Raw genomic sequence first — 18,274 nt, 5'->3', positions numbered from 1 at the left:
TGATAATAATATGTGAAATTTTCTATAAAAGGTTTACTGACAACTGAACCCTAACCAATCTAATCTGAGACCCAGCAAGTCTTTTGTTTTTTAAAATATAAAATAAAAAATAACATCATATTCTAAGAATGTGATTTGCTTCAACACATCCTTGCATTACCATTTAGTAAAATTATATCCATAATAAGAATAACAATAATATAATTGGATGATGATAAAAATTTAAAGACAGATTCATACTTAGTCTATAAGATCGAGATTTGAAACCTTCGGAATATCAAATTAAACATAGGATATTAGTTAATAAAATATAATAATTGTGTTTTTGTTTTTTTGTTTTTGTCTCTGACGAACATTACAGGAAACATTTTATTGTTATTATTATTGTCATGTCTTTGTTTTCAACTACAAAACCGTGTGTTTGTGTTCTCCTCGATACGCTCGAAGCACTGCCACCAACGACGATCAGCAGCGGAAGAAGGCCAACATAAGTCGTCGGTTTGCTCTGTGGAAGAAAGAAGAAAGGAGGAAGAAAGAATAAAAGAAGTAAGAAAGAAGCGATGCAGAGCGCCGCTATCTCGCCCTCTGCCGCCCCTCCCCTCCTCCGAAGCTCTACCAAGCCGCCGGCTCCTCGGTGGTCGCCGCTGCTCCTCCCTCTCCACCGCGGTGGGCCTCGCCTGCGGCCCCTCGCCGCCGTCCCCTCATTCTCCGTCGTTGCCTCCTCCCAGGGTCCCTCGGTCCCCCGCCCCTGGGTCTCCCTCCCGTCTCTCTCGGATCGGAGGCCCGAGGATGGCCTCGCGGTCCGTGCGACCTCCGTCCCCGACGGCGACGCTGCCTCCAAGGATGCCGGCGGAGGAGGGCTGCTGCAGACGCTGCAGCTCGGGTCGCTGTTTGGTCTCTGGTACCTCTTCAACATCTACTTCAACATCTACAATAAGCAGGCACGTGTTCTCTCCTCTTCCTTCGTTTCGTCTTTGCGATGTTAATCTAGTACTGGCGGCTCTGAATCCCTCGATTACAATTGCTTTCCCTTTTGCTTCGGATCTGGAGATCACTTGTTTGGGTACTCCACCCTAAATGATCCGAGTTTCTATTTTGAATGAAAGATTTAATGGTTTTCTCTTGCCGTACGAGTTACAAATGACTACACTTTGCCGGGATTCTCCTCTAAATTATTTTCATTACAAACTCTGATGGGTTTGTTGAGAAAATTTCTGCAGCATATCGTTGAAGTGGTTGCTAAGATAAAAAAACAGGTTTGTTAGATTTCAGGGGTATTAGTGTCAGATTTGATTATTGATTCACATAGTGGAGCCGACTCGTCATGCATCAGAACCAGATCTCCGAGGAGGTTGGATGCTTTCTCTTGGTGATTTCCTCGTAGGAATGTCCAGGGAAATCACTCCAATCCCATACTCAAGTCAAGTCAGTGAGAGGTTCAATGTATGAGATAAAAGTAAAATATCATATTTGAACTCCTGTTTATAGAGTGGTGAGAGGAATATTCTTAGACTAAGGAATATTCTGAAAAAAAATCCTCCCCTTTAGCTTGTACTGACGTGATAGTTCTAGCTTGATTACGCTGTGTGTGTCAAGTCCTCATAGACCTGATATATTGGCTGGGAGGATAAAACAAGTTCAAAATCAATTCATGTTGCATGAAATGTGGTGGTCTTTGCACACTGATATGGTTTTTTTATTGAATTATTTCTCTTTGTACTATGGAGGGCTTGTTTTCTATAGCAAACCTGGCACAGGTTACTCAAACAGCTCATGGCCAGATACTATGACCCTCTTAAAAGCTGAGCCAGGAAGAATATTTGCTAATACCAGAGTAAGCAATATTAAGTATGTTTTTGTATTTGCATATGTAAAAAGGCATATATGGTCTAGTGACCACGTTAATAGAGCCACAAAGCTCATAGACAAGAGACACATAAGATATTGTGAACTTGCATCAAAGTATGTCCTAGGTATTCATGTGAGTAGAAATTCGACAATGGATGAAAGCTGATGACCTTGGTTGTCAAATCTTTTGAACCCTTTAGACTTCCTATAGTCCAAACAACACTTCTTTTTTGACCTCCTTTGAGGTTGGTAATGCTCATATTTAGAAGTGTTTTTTTTTTTTTTTGATAATTTCAACTTTATTTGACCCCATACTATACAGAGGATTTTAAAATTTGATTATAGTGGCCTGGTCACTAGTTTCATGGTCATCAATATTACTTTTGATCTGGTTTAGGTTCTAACATGATGGATGTAGTTTGTCCTTGGTTGACCCCTATGTAATTTTATATGCTTATTGTAACAAAAAGAGAACAGTAAAATCTGGAGGATGTCAACAAACATAATTGTTTCTAAATTAGGTTCAGCTGCTTAGGTAAATATTTTGTACTGTTGACTTCTTCTTAACGCATGGAAACACATAAATCTGATGAGATGAAGAAAACTTTTGTGGTTTGTTTCATCTTAAATTGCTGTTAAAGGTGATGGCTGAAGATTTTTAGGGTGTATTCACAATTAATAGGTAATGCAGAGATGGGTGGATGTGACATTTCTTATTTTCAGATTTAATAAATATATTTCCATTTAATACTGAGATGTTATTGAAGTGATCATGTGATGAGTTACTTTCTAGCTGAATTTGGGGCAAATATATATTAGTTTCTTTGGCTTTTGTATCATATTGTTTTAGAAGGAAAATGTTTTTGTTGATAAACTGTCAGTAGATACCTTCTGTGATGTGAAATTGTGAAGCACATGACATTAGGTGTTTCCTTTTCGTTGTCATCTGATGTGGCATATGTAACATATATGTTTCCTTTACATGTCACAGGTTCTGAAGGGTTTTACATTTCCACTTACAATCACAACAGTTCAATTTGCAGTTGGAACTTTTCTTGTCTTGTTTATGTGGACCACCAATCTATACAAGCGACCAAAGATTTCTGCTTCACAGGTATGTGATGCTTAGTTGAGAATTACAAGAAGTGATCAGTTAGAAAGCTTTTTTCTAATTAGGACATCTTCTTCAGCTTGCTGTCATCTTACCATTAGCTATGGTCCATACAATGGGCAACCTTTTTACGAATATGAGTCTGGGAAAGGTTGCTGTTTCGTTCACACACACAATCAAAGCTATGGAGCCTTTTTTCTCTGTACTTCTTTCTGCCTTATTTTTGGGAGAGGTAATTCCTTTTTTAACTTTTCACATTTTTGCATAAAAGTTAAAACAAGACCTTATGTCTGGATGAGTCAATTGTTTTTTTATGTTTACTTTGTATTCTCAATGCCTTAAAAAACTGTGCAGTTTGAAGATTGTAATCTTTCTAAAACTTAGGCCATCAGCCATCTGTTTATGTGCTTCTTACAAAGAATTAGTAGAACTGCAGATATTTATTCTTTGACTATTGGACCATTAACCTGCAGAACCATAAATAAATTTCTCTTTAAACTGTAATGTATAGCTTCAACATTTCATGAGTCTGCTCCATAAAAAATAGTTTCTTACTTGATGTGAAGCAGATGCCTACCATATGGGTTCTATTATCTCTTGTGCCGATTGTTGGTGGCGTGGGATTGGCCTCTCTCACTGAAGCTTCTTTTAATTGGTAAAAGATCATGACTTTTCAAATTTAGAGCTTATTAAAAAGGTTTGGAAAATATTGACGATTGATTGCATGAAGCACTCAAGGGCTTTTCTGTCCCTCTCTCAAATGAAAACAGTTCTGGTTCAGAAGTTTAGAATCTTTATCGGTTGATTTTTTGCTGTAATTAGGGCTGGATTTTGGAGTGCGATGGCTTCCAATCTGACCTTCCAATCCCGGAATGTGCTTAGCAAGAAAGCCATGGTTAAGAAAGAGGTGATATAGATATCTAGAAGAATGTATATGCTACGTATATAATGTAATCTTTTATAACATTATTATGGTTGTTCCTTGTAGGGAAATGTATCACTTAGTTATAATGAAGCAACTTTATGAAGAAAATATGACAACTTTTTTTCTGTTGTTACAGGAATCATTGGACAATATAAATCTCTTCTCTATAATAACTATCATGTCATTTTGCCTTCTAGCTCCTGCAACTTTTTTTGTGGAGGGCATCAAGGTTACCCCTTCATATCTGCAGTCCGCTGTAAGTACAAGTCTCAAAAATGCAAATTCTTGCTTAATTGTACATATAGATATATAAAGTTTTTACTAAATGTCTATATCTACATATACAAATTGTTGTACATATAAGTGGTTCTTCAGAAATATGTAATTCTAATGTTATTTTCAATTTGGCTTGGTGTTCTATATCTAGGGTTTGAATTTTAAAGAGATATATCTGAGATCTCTTCTTGCTGCACTCTGCTTTCATGCTTATCAGCAGGTGAGATATTCTAAATTATTTATCATATTTTGTGCATAGACATCTGTGCTTCCTGAGATCATATACTTTTCCACTTAAACTTGTATTCAGCAATTTGGTCAATGTGTTTATGTTTCTAAAATATTTTGATTGATAGACAAATTAAAAGGATGCTCGCTCTCATGTTTTAAATATAGGAGTAGCTTGTTTATGTTTTTGTGTCACTGGTAATTTGCTTGCTTTTTGTATACTGGAGTTGATTTATTGAGAATCACATACATTCACAGATACAATTGCAAATATTTTCTGCTTCATTTGCAATTCTTTCTCTTTCCGTCTTAGTGCTGTGTCTAGATTGGGCTAGAATCTTGTAAATAACATAATTGGAACTATATCATTATATTGTTGGCCACTATGCTTCAAAGTTGATGGTGTTTAGAAGCTTAGATACCACTATTTGGGGTTTCTTTTAGTGTGCAAGTGATAAAAAACAATGGCAGCATAACAACGATCACTTCACTTCCAACTATTTAAGTTTACATGGATCTTTCCCTTCCACTGACGTGCATCAAAGCTGATCTTCTCATTTAGACAATTATCTCATTCTGCCTCCACTTTTACCCATTCCTTTGGCCTTCTCTCCCTCATGAAACTTCACATCTGCATCTGCTTTTCCCTCATTTGTGCTGATTTTTTTTTTGGATGTTAGAAGCTGAAGTTATGTACCTGCTTATCCTTGTTTGGTCATGCTCCCAGCCTAGTGTCTAGGGAAAAAGAGATAACAAAGTGTTAAAGAAGTAGAAATGGAAAGTCTTTGCTGGCAAGATGAAATGAACATACCAGATTGTAAGAGATGAAATGAATATCTGCTCAGAGTGCCTGATAAGATTGGAGTACATATATGTTAAGAATATCAATAGAGTTGTGCAGTTTCTTGCCACTTTGATCTAGGATAATAGGCCATTTCTAAATCCAAGCAAGGGCTAAGATGCACAATGAATCATTTGGATGGGTCTTGGTATGTATTGGTGGACTTGGAAAACTTAAAAGCCTCTAAAACACTGACCAGTTTTCAGACTAGCTCTGAAGACATCTTTTGAAAAGAGACTATACCTCTTAATGCTCTGTAGTCTAAAACTGCAGAAATGCTGGTACTGAAGTTTCACACATTATAACTCATACTACTATGGTTTAGAGCTTATGAAGTTTTGAGACGTAGATAGTAGAAGATAACATTAATAATCATTTTACTTTCTGATTACTTAAAGTTGGTAACATGTCATCTCTTGCAATTTATTTTTATCAAGGACAGGTTCTCTTCTAGTTCATGGATCTTCATCTGCTGTCTCCTCTATTTCTAACAAATTTTTTTGACCTTCTTTCCCTTCACAAGCACTTCATTTCTTAATATACTTGTCGCTCCATATTGGTGGTGAATTGTTTTTCTTTTTTCAATATAGAACCACCTGAATTTGTCCTCATGATAGGCTTATTTGATTGTAATCCCAGCCATTGTTTACCAGATCCAGACTGTCCTTTGACCTCATTGGGAGACCCTTATAATTCAAATATATGGAGCATGGTTTTAGGTGTTTCTATTTTAAAATTTGTGTGGCTTGCAAGTCATTTACTTGGAATCTTGATGTCTCTGTGCTATTGCAAAAAACATAGTGAATCACCTATTGTCCCTTTATTGAACAAGAGGATACTCACTGTTCATGTATTACTTCTCTATTTACTCTGGTAAGCACAAGATATCTTTCTCTTCATCTGTTTGCCAATATGTCTTAATTACAAATATTATCTCACTTTTCTTCATCAGGTTTCATACATGATACTGGCAAGGGTATCACCTGTCACCCACTCTGTCGGCAACTGTGTGAAGCGGGTCGTGGTCATTGTGACTTCCGTCCTTTTCTTCAGGACACCGGTTTCACCCATCAACTCACTCGGTAAAACTTTATCTCCCTCCTAACCCTGCTGGTCCCATATCAGAATCAGTCACCCTGCGAGTATCACTTGTGTCCTCCATGCATTTTATCAGGAAATGTGTTTGCTGCAGGTACTGGTGTTGCACTTGCTGGAGTTTTCCTCTATTCCAGGGTAAAGAAGATAAAGCCCAAGTCTGCATAACTAACCAATTTTGTTTTGTTCTGTGATGCGGAAGAGTTTTAATTCATCTTACAAATAAAGCGATATGTTGTCTTGCTGATTCGTCTTCTCCAATTTTCCATGGCATGTCTAACTGAGCCTGAGTTTGGAACAACAACTACTGTTTACTTCTCAACGTCTAGGTCTTTTTCCCAATGTAATTGAAATGGAGACTTGTGCTGCATGTGGAAGAACCATGACGGATTTCTTTGGTTTTGTGAGTGAAACATGGATTGTTGTAGCTCACTTCACCATTCCATGTGCAACAGCAAGAGCCACATCAGAGCACAAAGGCGAATGCTTCTTCTGGTGTTAAGGTTCTTTGATGGTAAGAGTAAAAACATATTTGAATAATTTTTTGTTGAATTAGAGATATTATATTATACATATTTCGATGGGAAAAGATCCATAGTAGTTATATTTTCGTGAATTTATTGAACGATTATTATGTATGGTGGTTCTTTTTTGTGCATTTCTTTCCAATTGATATAGGAGAACAAATTTTGATTTGACTGCTATTACATTTTAAATACTATGGAATGGAATAAAGTGTGAAACCCGAACGACAAGATTGAAAACAGCATTGTTGCATGTCAGTTTTCTTCCAGGGGGGATTCGCAACAACCGCAAGCAAAGAAGGTTCCTTGGAATTACTTCCTCGTTGGGCCAGAATTGCTTTTTTGTGATAACACCAACTTTTTATCTTCTCGTTTGGTGTCGGTTTGACGGTTCGTGGTGGCTCCCTTTTCTTTCTCTTCTCGACGTGTTCTGCAATGGTCATCCTTTCTTTTTTTTCTTTACTTTGTCAAGTAAGATATTAATAATTTAATCACATAAATAATGTTTTTCGAGATTCATAAGATGATTAACACGCTAATGATTAGAAATCTTTTTTTTCACTAAGATAATATCTTAATTTTATTAAAAATACAGAATCAACAAAAAAATTGTAGGAAATAAATTCCCCGTATATATATATATATATCTTTAAAATGGATAAAATAACACGTAGTCCAAGTTGGAGAGGAATTGCGAGCCGCAGCCGTCACCCGTGACTTAGCATGTATCCTTTCGAGACAACAGTTCAGAAGATGGAAATCGAAGGGCTGCGGAGAGGCCACGTGGTGATCATTTATTGCCGACCACTCTTTCCCCTCCCCAACATATACCCAACCTTTCTCCTCCCTTCTCCGTCAAGAAGTGATCGGGTCGAAGAAAGAACCCCCATCTTTTCTTCCTCTTCCTCTCTCGCAAAGAAGAAGGCGACGTCATTTCATCGAACATGTCGGACAGCGGCGTGGTGACGGTTTACGGCAACGGCGCCGCCCTCTTGGAGCCGAAGAAGTCGTCCACCTTCTCGGTGAAGGTGGGGCTGGCGCAGATGCTGCGGGGCGGCGTCATCATGGACGTGGTCACCCCCGAGCAAGCGCGCGTCGCGGAGGAGGCCGGCGCCTGCGCCGTAATGGCGCTCGAGCGCGTCCCCGCCGACATCCGCGCCCAGGGCGGCGTCGCCCGCATGTCCGACCCCGGCCTCATCAAAGAGATCAAGCGCGCCGTCACCATCCCCGTCATGGCCAAGGCCCGGATCGGCCACTTCGTCGAGGCCCAGATCCTCGAGGCCATCGGGGTCGACTACGTGGACGAGAGCGAGGTCCTCACCCCCGCCGACGATCAGCACCACATCAACAAGCACAACTTCCGCGTGCCCTTCGTCTGCGGCTGCCGCGACCTCGGTGAGGCCCTCCGCCGCATCCGCGAGGGCGCCGCCATGATCCGCACCAAGGGCGAGGCCGGCACCGGCAACATCATCGAGGCCGTCCGTCACGTCCGCTCCGTCATGGGCGACATCCGCGCCCTCCGCAACATGGACGACGACGAGGTCTTCACCTTCGCCAAGCGCATCGCTGCGCCCTATGACCTCGTCATGCAGACCAAGCAGCTCGGCAGGCTGCCCGTCGTCCACTTCGCGGCCGGTGGGGTGGCCACCCCGGCCGATGCAGCCCTCATGATGCAGCTCGGCTGCGACGGCGTGTTCGTCGGTTCCGGAATCTTCAAGAGCGGCGACCCTGCGCGCAGGGCCAGGGCCATCGTGCAGGCTGTCACCCATTACAGCGATCCAGAGATCCTGGCGGAGGTGAGCTGCGGCCTGGGGGAGGCCATGGTGGGGATCAATCTCAACGATGCCAAGGTCGAGAGGTTTGCCACCCGCTCGGAGTAGAAGGCAAGCACAGAAACAATCGGCCGTTTTCTCTTCGTTTCACAATTGGGTCGTTTCTTTACTGAATCAAAATAGCTTCTCATGAATTGCTTGCTTTATTATAAGCAGTTTAAACATTCTGCACTTAAATCTATAGGTTTTGTCTGCTCTTATTTCCACGTAGGTTTGTTTGTTTCTATTTGAATGATTTCTGTGGCTTAATAATGCATTTTAAGGCCCTTAAGGGGCCTAATTGCCTAACATGTTATGTTCTTTACATCCATCCATGATATGCTTAACATTATTTGGATTTGCTGGCATGTGGTTTATCTAGAATGATTGTTTATGTGTTTTGTCTATCTGAAATATATGTATTAGCTGCGAGACAGACATGTGTTTGATCTATAATGACTGCTTATGTGTTTTGTTTATCTGAAATATGTGTATCAGCTTCAAGACATTAGTATTGTATGGCTACAGAGAATGTATTGTTGCTTGGCAGATTTCATTATGCTGAATTTTGATGATCTTTGATGGCAAACCGAATCCCTCTTTCAGGTACAATTGTTTGTATATCTCCTTCCATCTTCCTAGCTGAGAATCTCAGTATTAATTTTCTTTTCTTTTTGTCTGGTTTTCTAAATGAATGCTTGATTGAGGTTACCATAGTTTCTTACATATTACACTAATCATGTATGTTAAAATAGGTGTCGCACTCAGTTGTGATATGGATGTTTAGGTTTATATCGTTTCAAGGAGGCACATTTAACCCTGTACTCTTGTTTGAGTCATTGGTTAGATCACTCTGAACTTGCACTGATTGAAATCCTAGCACTCTGTTATGTTTTATGCTGAAGAATTTGTGATTTATGATTGATTCAGAATGAATTATACTTTAGCTAATGAATGATTGTTATGTAATTTACTTATCAACGGAAAGGGGTATCTGATCCTGTCAAATGACATAAGTCTTTTCTATGGGAGGCATGCTTGTTTATTTGAAGAAGGGTTAGAAGCATGGATAAGGACATGACACGGACACAACGATACGTCATTTTTAAAAAAATTATAGAGGTGGCTGGCGAGTGGTGGTGGTCTGAGGGGCCAAAGATTTCATCGGTGAGGAAGAAGGGAAGCTAGTGAGGAAGAAGGGTTCCTTCGCCCACAAGCACTGAGTCCAGCACGTGAACGTTGCATCCAATGAATTAAAAAATAAATAATAAAAAAGGACACGTGTTGGACATGTGTCCTATCGAGTCGGTGATAAATCTGTGTCTGACATGTGTCGGACACGGTACATGGCCCAAACTAGTGTGTTCGTGCTTCCCAAGCAGGGTTCGCCATTTTGGGTATCGGACCCATCTCGGAGATTTGTTGGGTTGGTACATATGGGTTTGTATCGATGTACCAACATACGGTATGCTGGGGCATGTCAATCAGGACACGGATGATCTGCGTCTTAGTCGCTGATCGGACAGGTCCATACCACCCGTTCTATACCGACTCGGGCGGTATAACAAACGTTGATTTGAAGAGCTTTGATTAGAGATCTATTGTTTTATAATAAGGGTAGCTTCAACCAAGTAATAGCAGATTTGATTTAATGATCATGTTTCATTACTGATAAACTTTGACATGCATGTAGTTGAGTGAAGTGACTACTTTAGGGTCAACTTCGATCCAATCTGGTACAGCTGATTGCATTGATGAGTATATAGTGGATGATTGTGATCGTAGGAACTGTCAAAATTATATTGTTGTTGGAACTGAAAAACTATAAACACATTTGCAATCTAAGGATCTAATTTGAGTAGAGGTAAAATATCAAAGATTATTATTGGTAGGGTTTGCCATTTCGAGTACCAGGTCCATCTCAAAGATTTGTTGGTTTATATGTATCAGTATATATCGGTGTATCAACACATGACGTTGGGATGTGCCGATGGAGACTCGAGCGATTCACATCTCATAGTCATATCGGTCTGTACCACACGTACCATATCGACTTAGGCGATACAACAAACGTTGATTATTAGTGTGGGAACTGAGTTAGAATTTGGAACTAGTGTTGCAGATGATTATTCCAACAGTCGAAAAATTAGATGATTATGGTGAGAGAAGTTGATTATGTATATGATGAATTAAAGAGGAAATTACGTTGAATAAGCAATTATCAAATACAGATGTCCTTTGGCTTTGATTACTATAGGAGACTGCATAAGTAGTATGGAAGACTCTTATTTATCTTTAAGATTAACATTATATAGTCATATAAGCATTCTTATTTCTGGGGAAGCAATTTAAATTAGTATGTCTGATTAACAAAAATACATTTTCAGGTGTGTTTGCAGTATGTCTAAGGTAAACAATGAAGTAGGTATAAGTTGCTTGATAGCTTGTTTTCTTTTAATATTCCCATTCATCCCTTTGTTAAACGCAGTACCATATCCCTGTTGGCCTGTTATGTGTGTCTTGAAGCCTGAGCATTCATCCTCTGGCTACAGATGCCATCTTTGAAGGTATCATGATTATTTTCCTCGTGACAATAATATAAGGTTGCCTGGAGATATTTGCTAGGAAAGAAACACAGTGTATTGCATGATGTGTAAAAAAAAAAAAAAGATAGGAATGATAACAAAAGGTGTTGAGATACATTATAAATTGAATCCAGATGTTATTTGATTAGATTTTGATGTGAGTCAAATTCTAATTAGTCCATTAGAAGTAGTTGCAAAGTTGATTTCATCTGTATTTTATGTTATAAAGCAGTCCAATCAGATGAGTCTTGTTCCTCTTTCTTATACCCCCTCTCCTCTCTCCTCTCTTCTCTCTTCCTCCCTAAACTTTTCCTACAATTTCCTCACTTAAAATCTGTCAGCCTATATTTCCTGTTCATTTGCTATAAAATATTCAGTTTGAGCAGCTAACAAAGATCAAATTATTGCTGAAAACTTCTACAGTGGTCAAAGATATGCAAACCAAGGAACATCTACCTGCTGTCTGGAATTGCTATCCTCCTATTGGAGGTTAAATTACTGTCCTGTAGTCCTAAAGTGGATTGTGATTGATCCAGAATCCTCCATGTCAATGTGAAGAACCCTGCAAATAACGGCTAAATACCAGTTAATTAGCCTCTAGAGGTGTCTCTGAAGCATCATCAACAATTAAGGTGCCTCAATTTCAACCGAGTGTTAATAGCCTTATTAACAGTCTATTTGGTTTTGTCGTTGCTATTTAGGTATTTAGGTTTGACTTCATCGGCCTGGAAACTCTCCAGGGGTGAGGTTCCGGGGGCAATTTGATGTGTTCTCTCGAACCCTAGTGAGATATGGTGTTCTCGGGAGTCGTATTTTGATTTATACTATGTAATACGCTTTGGACAGGGTTTGTGCTGTCCAGTAAAGGATGGTACAGGACACTGTTGGGGGGTTGTGGATGGTTACTGTGGATGAGAGCGGAGGTGAGAGATGAGAGCTGCTTTACATTTACGTTGATGTCGATGCATTTGTTGAGCATCCCTACATCGGCGTTAACGTAGTTGTTGAGCGACAAAATGGTTGCTCACTTCATCGGTGTTGATGTAGTTACCAAGCGACAAAAGAGTCGCTTACTACGTTGATGTCAACATAATTGTCGAGCGACGAAAGGGCCACTCAACATTTGCGTCGGCACCGACGAAGTTGTCGAGCAGCATTGCTCTACATTTATGTCGGTGCCAATGCAGATGTCGAGCAACCCTTTCATCGCTCGACAACTACGTTAATGTCGACACAGATATAGAACGTTGAAAAGGCTACTCGATACTTGCATTGACATCACGCAATTGTCGAGCGATGTCGTTTTGCATTTGCGTCAGCACCGACACAGATGCCGGGTGACCCTTTCGCTAGCTTCACTCGGTACGTCACGTAGATATAGAACGACTCTCACCTCTCGTGATCACTCTTCCTATCCACAACAGTCAATCGTGGCTTTCAATGGCATCGTCGTTCGTCACTATCAATCAGAATGATTGAAATTATTTTTTTCTCATTATTTTTATATGTTTGTCGATAAAATCAACGATATTATAGTATATAGACTTAGATGTTTCATAAGTGTTCTGGTTCTAACATATATGTTGTGGATGCAACGAAGTAAAGACAAAGGTGTGCAGATTTAGGGACGAGCGTCTGGTTTTGTTCTGTAACTCGCTATGGAACAACGCTACTACAGCCTTGTACCAGACTCGAGATTTTAAACACCGATCAGATCGATACGCAACAAGCAGTATCTATCGGCTTGATCAAGTACCCAAGTCCACAATATCAGTGCATATATAACAAAATTTTATTTTTATTATTTTATTCAATTATACACTCGGGACACTTTGGTGGTAAAGTACCTGACCTAACTCTATATTGAAATTATAAGATCTTAAAATCTGATATAATTTTATGTTAGCTATCAGTAATCTAATGCAATCCTCAATATTTTTTATTCAGGTTTGAGACCAGCATTGATAATAAATACAGTCTACCCACCCAAGTATGGGAATTGATAGGTTATAGAAACCCTGATTGGACGAACCATAATTGTAGAGAACCAAGGTAACAAGCAAAACAGCATGCTTGGAAGATCATATGTGATCATGGTTCGATAATTACCAATGCTTGCAGGGAATACACGTTTTGTATGTTAATAATTCAATAACATTGTGCAATAAAATAAATATTTTTATTTGAAGAACTACTACTGGTTCTTCCAAAAGCTAAGTCGACAAACACTAACAAAAATTTAAGAAGAATAAGAATCGAGCATAAAATGTTTTATGATCAATCTTAGATTAGAATATGCATTAGAGAATATCTCTAATAACATTTAGAGAAGGTTGCAAACCACGTTCATTTCTGGCTCCTAGCGATTGATTCCACGTTCATTCATCCACTCCGTATGGTCCAGCAACGTCTCCACCCTTCCCCATCTTGCTTTACGTGTTGAGCGTTTGCCAAAGCGCACAACCTGGCATGGAGGGCAAATTTTGGCATGATAAATGGCCTCCTGGGTAATGCAACCAAAAAGAATTTGATTATGGGATGACGGGATAGAGTTATGAAATCAAATTTCTATGTTCTTAGTGTTATTTGCGCTGATAGCGTGTGATATTGGAACTACAAACAAAATAAAGGAAATCAAGTGAGGCATGGGCTGCCATGACCATCAACCCCTCTTTAACATCACCAATCAATTTCCAAGAAAAGAACACATGCCTGTCTAGTGCAAGAAAATAATATTATCCTATATTCTATTTTAATTTGCATATGCATCAGTTTTCTTAAAATGCATGAAAATTTTAACTAAATATAGATATTTGAACAGATTTGAATTTTTTTGTTCTAGGAATATCTAAAGATAAAACAACTTCATTCCTTGAGACAATATATTGCTAATTACCAGAAGCCATCCTTTCATTCAACTCAAAAAAATGTCTCATAATGGTGGAGCTAATTATATATTACCCCCAAGTAGTTAGTTACTTTTAGCATTTTGATCCCTATACTTTAAAAAATTTCATTAGCATCCGTATAGTTACGAAAGTGAAACATCTAAATCTATTTATCATAACATTATCAGTTTTATCAACGGAAACACGAAAATAAAGGACAATAATATAATTTTAGTGTTTCAATTGGTGGTGATGAACGATGTCAATGGTGACAAATGACGGTACCATTAGGGGCCGCGGGTGATCGTTGTGGATGAGTAAAGTGACAACAAGATGTAAGGGCTGCTTTGTATCTGCATTGATGTCGATACAATTGTCGAGTGACCTTTTCGTCACTCTACATCTACGTCGACGTCGATGTCGTTGCCGAGCGGTGAAACGGCCACTCGACATCTGCATTAGTGGCCCTTTCACCACTTGGCAACTGCATTGGCGTTGATGCAGTTACTGAGTAAAGAAAAAGCCATCGACGTAGATACAGAGCAGCCCTCATTTCTCATCGTCACTCTCCTCATCCACAACAGTCATCTGCGACCCCGTCGTCTGCCACTATTGATATCGTCCACCACCATCAATTGCAATATTAAAGTTACTTTTTTATCTTTCGTTTTCGTGTTTTCATTGATAAAACCGATGACATTATAATAAATGGACCTAGATGTTTCGCTTTCGTAACTATACGGATGCTAATAAAACTTTTTAAAGTATAGGGATCAAGATGCTAAAACTAATTAAATATAAGGAATAATCTATAATTAGCCTCATGTTGTTTATAAATGGCTACGCTCCATGCAACCCTTGCTATTTCACTTCTCAACCATTCAGTTGTCAATGAATCAATAACCGAATAAAATTGATGCTAAGCTAAATAGGTGCTTGAAACATAAATCCCAGTTATGAAATAAAGGTGGAAAAACTCTCATCTTATTTCAGGTTACAAGATGACTAAATCCCAATTATTCAAAGAATATTTCTCCGTTGAATCCATTGTATGATTTGCACCATAAACTTCATTCAACAATATATTCTTAAAGCTATGCAATGCTAGAGAATTATTAAACTGAACCACATGGCCAAATCATATATTATGGTAGTCTCATATTGCATAATTGCAGTCTAGCTGCATTGGTTGATTAATAAAAGGTCAAACATTTCAAAAAGCATAAGTTTATCATGTCATCAGTAAAGATTCTCGACCCTTTACATCCTTCCTGTAGCAGAAAAACAAACAAAATACAAGAAACTGCTATAGATACTAGTTGGCCAGTTAATTGAAGCTACTTCTTACAATGACATGATAACATTACTTCAGTCCTCTTTTGCCAGGTGTACTTGTGATGAAATTTGAGACTTATGCATGACTTCATTCATTGTTGACTATTTGAGGCTGAAGGATCTTCTGTAATGTTCATTTATACATGCTAACAAGATATATTAAAGCAACAACAATTTGTATCATTAAACGTATCAGAAGGTAAAAATATAACTAGCTAGGCAAATTAAAATTGCATTAATTTCAATAAGAAGACAATATCATTACCTTACTTTGATGAAGAAACCAAGATCTTGTAGAGTGATTTTGAGCCATAGAAATCATATCCTGGATTTCTCCAAATTGTTTCAACCTAGGAAACAGATAACTTTAAATTGAGAAGAGCACTTCAAATTTTGCTTAAAATTAAAAAGAGCAGTTTACAATGTCAAGCAGAGCTCACATCCGAAGATGTTATAACCAAATTCTATGTAGATTTAGAACCAAAATGTTGTTTTATCGACTATGTCAAAAGCATCCATCATGTATAAGAAGGGATACATATATGCACTATCAAAGGAGCATATATAACAATTTCCTCCCAGTTCATTAAATAGAAGAAAACATGACTTTGAGAGACCATATCCTTTGGTCTTATTATTTTGATTTGCAAAATTAATCTTAAGATTTACTGTGGCGAACAATATAAATTCATAAGTAGTTACTTGCCATAGTAACATGGAAAACATTGTTATTATGACATCATGGGCGAATGTAAACATGTCATACCAGAAGGTCTCACCCAAGAACAGGAGGTGTATCAATGCATAATGTCCTTCGCTTTGAGCACCATCACAGGACACACATTCCTCATACTTGCTCTTGAATAAACATGCTTTTGCCCCTCATCATGGGTTTCAACTGCAACACCTGCCTAAATCTAGTACGCATTCCATCTTCTATCCTTGTGCAAAGATCCTTCGGCAGAGTTTCCTCTCCTGCATCATTCAGCGCACTGCAAACCAGGTTATATGTGAACTCCCGCGGCAGAGATCCACTAGCTGCCATCTCCACCAAAAAATCTCTTGCCTCCTGAACTCTCCCAGTCTCACACAATGCGTGAATAATAGGTGTATATGAACTTGAGGTGGGCTTCCCGTGGTTCCGTGATACCATGGCCCTCATCATCTCGACGGCCTTGTCGACTTGGTTAACGACGCTGTAGTACCTAATAAAAGAATTGTATGTAACCCGATTCGGGGAACAACCCTTCACCGGCATATCATCAAGCAGCTCATGTGCCCTCTCGATCCTATACGTCTTGCAGAGGCCATCGATCAAGCAATTGTATGTGACAACATCAGGTACGAATCCGTTGAACAGCATCCTCCGGAACATGTGATTGGCTTCCCAGATCCTCCTCCTGATGGCCTTCCGGCAGCCAGTCTGCAAGCTGTGCTTGCAGTAGGAGCTAATCAAGATCGTGTATGTGAAGGTATCGGGTGGGCACCGGGCGCCCGGCAGTTCCATCCGATCCAATAGAAATCTCGCCTTCTTGAAGTGGCCGACGCGGCAAAGGGCCGAGATGACGGTGTTGTAAGAACGGACGTCGGGCTTGCAGTGCAGCTGCTTCATGCGGTAGAAGGCAGCCAAGGCTTCCTTGGTGAGGCCCTCCTCGCCGAGGACCTTGATGACCTCGGTGACTGTGGCGGTGCCGACGAGGGTCTCGTTTGCGCGGAGGAAGCGCCAGAGGATGGGAAGGCAGTTGGCCCGGGCGAGCAGGCGGGACATATCTCGGCAAGTGAGCTCGTCGTGGGGGAAGCCACAGCGGGACTCCGCCCAGGAGTAGAACTCAAGGGCGCCGGCGACGCCAAGGGCAACGGTGTCGGGGTCGCGGCGGGCGGCAGGGCCACGGGCGGATGAGGACTCGCGGCGGAGGAAACGCTGGCGAAGTGGGGAGCGGTGGCGGCCGGAGGGGCTTTGCCGGCCGACGGAGCGGGGGGAGAGGAAAAAGTAGGTGGAGATGGAGGAAAGGACGTCGCGGACGGTATCGGAGGTCCAGCCGGGGAAGCGTGGGGAGGGGGGAGGAAGGGGCCGGCGCTGGAGAACGGCGGCGATCACCTGCCGCACGAGGAGTTGGCGGCGGCGGGGAGAACAGGACGCGGTGGTCGGAGGAAGGATTGCGAGGGAACCCATCTTTTGGCGATCGGAAGAAAATGGACGAAGGTGATGAGAAAACCGAACGCATCAACGGTCCAGATCTCACAAAGAGCGTATAAACGGTCTGGATCTCGTGCCCAGACAACTGAACAACGCTCGGCTCAGCTCCTCCTACGGTCCTACCCGTTCCTTAACAACCCCGTCAACTACCTGCCCAGTAATTAATCAAGACATGGTGGGCCACAGTGCGTGCAGTTACAGTGCAGGTATGTTGATAGGTATTCTCCGTCTTAGCCTTTTATTACAATAGTGTTCTATATGAACTTGAAGAACTTTATCTAAAATTTACTCTATTAAATTCAATAATGAAGGAAGATGTGGAGTTTTATTTCATTATTTTTCCTCGACTCTCTTCAACTACATACATCATGGAATCTATTAAAAGAATATGATAATTAATCTGTATACATATACAACTGTCAACTACATTGATTGATCAATCATAATGTGCATTATACATTTTATGTGGTCAATTAAAATATGGATATACTTCTTTGTATTTAAGTAATTGTAATAGTTCCAAAACTTTATGCTCATGTGAATTAGGAATAATATGAGTACAACCTTTCTTCTTTTTTCTTTTGCAGAATAAAAAAATGATAAGTGAGTT

The 18,274-nt window shown here is 40.0% G+C and overlaps 3 protein-coding genes across 6 annotated transcripts; 2 read left to right on the top strand and 1 right to left on the bottom strand.

Moving 5' to 3' along the window:
* The first annotated feature begins 316 nt into the window (after positions 1-316).
* Positions 317-6,928, top strand: LOC135629133 (phosphoenolpyruvate/phosphate translocator 1, chloroplastic-like). Its single transcript, XM_065136313.1, has 9 exons — positions 317-941; positions 2,840-2,962; positions 3,039-3,191; positions 3,529-3,614; positions 3,782-3,866; positions 4,021-4,140; positions 4,312-4,380; positions 6,182-6,311; positions 6,422-6,928. The coding sequence occupies exons 1-9, from the start codon at positions 561-563 to the stop codon at positions 6,490-6,492; spliced, it is 1,218 nt and encodes a 405-aa protein (XP_064992385.1). The 5' UTR covers positions 317-560; the 3' UTR covers positions 6,493-6,928.
* A 770-nt stretch (positions 6,929-7,698) lies between these two features.
* Positions 7,699-8,968, top strand: LOC135629480 (probable pyridoxal 5'-phosphate synthase subunit PDX1.1). Its single transcript, XM_065136899.1, has one exon. The coding sequence runs from the start codon at positions 7,793-7,795 to the stop codon at positions 8,726-8,728; it is 936 nt and encodes a 311-aa protein (XP_064992971.1). The 5' UTR covers positions 7,699-7,792; the 3' UTR covers positions 8,729-8,968.
* Positions 8,969-12,786: 3,818 nt separating this feature from the next.
* On the bottom strand, positions 12,787-17,783 carry LOC135629478 (pentatricopeptide repeat-containing protein At1g77405-like). 4 transcript variants are annotated; one of them, XM_065136896.1, is made up of 3 exons: positions 16,234-17,783; positions 15,733-15,817; positions 12,787-13,708 (listed from the first exon to the last, which is right to left on the bottom strand). In XM_065136896.1, the coding sequence occupies exon 1, from the start codon at positions 17,638-17,640 to the stop codon at positions 16,315-16,317; it is 1,326 nt and encodes a 441-aa protein (XP_064992968.1). In that variant the 5' UTR covers positions 17,641-17,783; the 3' UTR covers positions 12,787-13,708; positions 15,733-15,817; positions 16,234-16,314. The 4 variants fall into 4 exon arrangements, with proteins under 4 accessions (XP_064992968.1, XP_064992969.1, XP_064992970.1 ...); XM_065136897.1 differs by having other exon boundaries at positions 12,787-13,747; positions 16,247-17,783; XM_065136898.1 differs by having other exon boundaries at positions 16,247-17,783.
* Positions 17,784-18,274: the final 491 nt, after the last annotated feature.

This window comes from Musa acuminata, chromosome BXJ3-1 (assembly GCF_036884655.1).
Source record: "Musa acuminata AAA Group cultivar baxijiao chromosome BXJ3-1, Cavendish_Baxijiao_AAA, whole genome shotgun sequence".
Taxonomy (NCBI): domain Eukaryota; kingdom Viridiplantae; phylum Streptophyta; class Magnoliopsida; order Zingiberales; family Musaceae; genus Musa; species Musa acuminata.
This window is presented reverse-complemented; position numbering and strand designations above follow the sequence as displayed.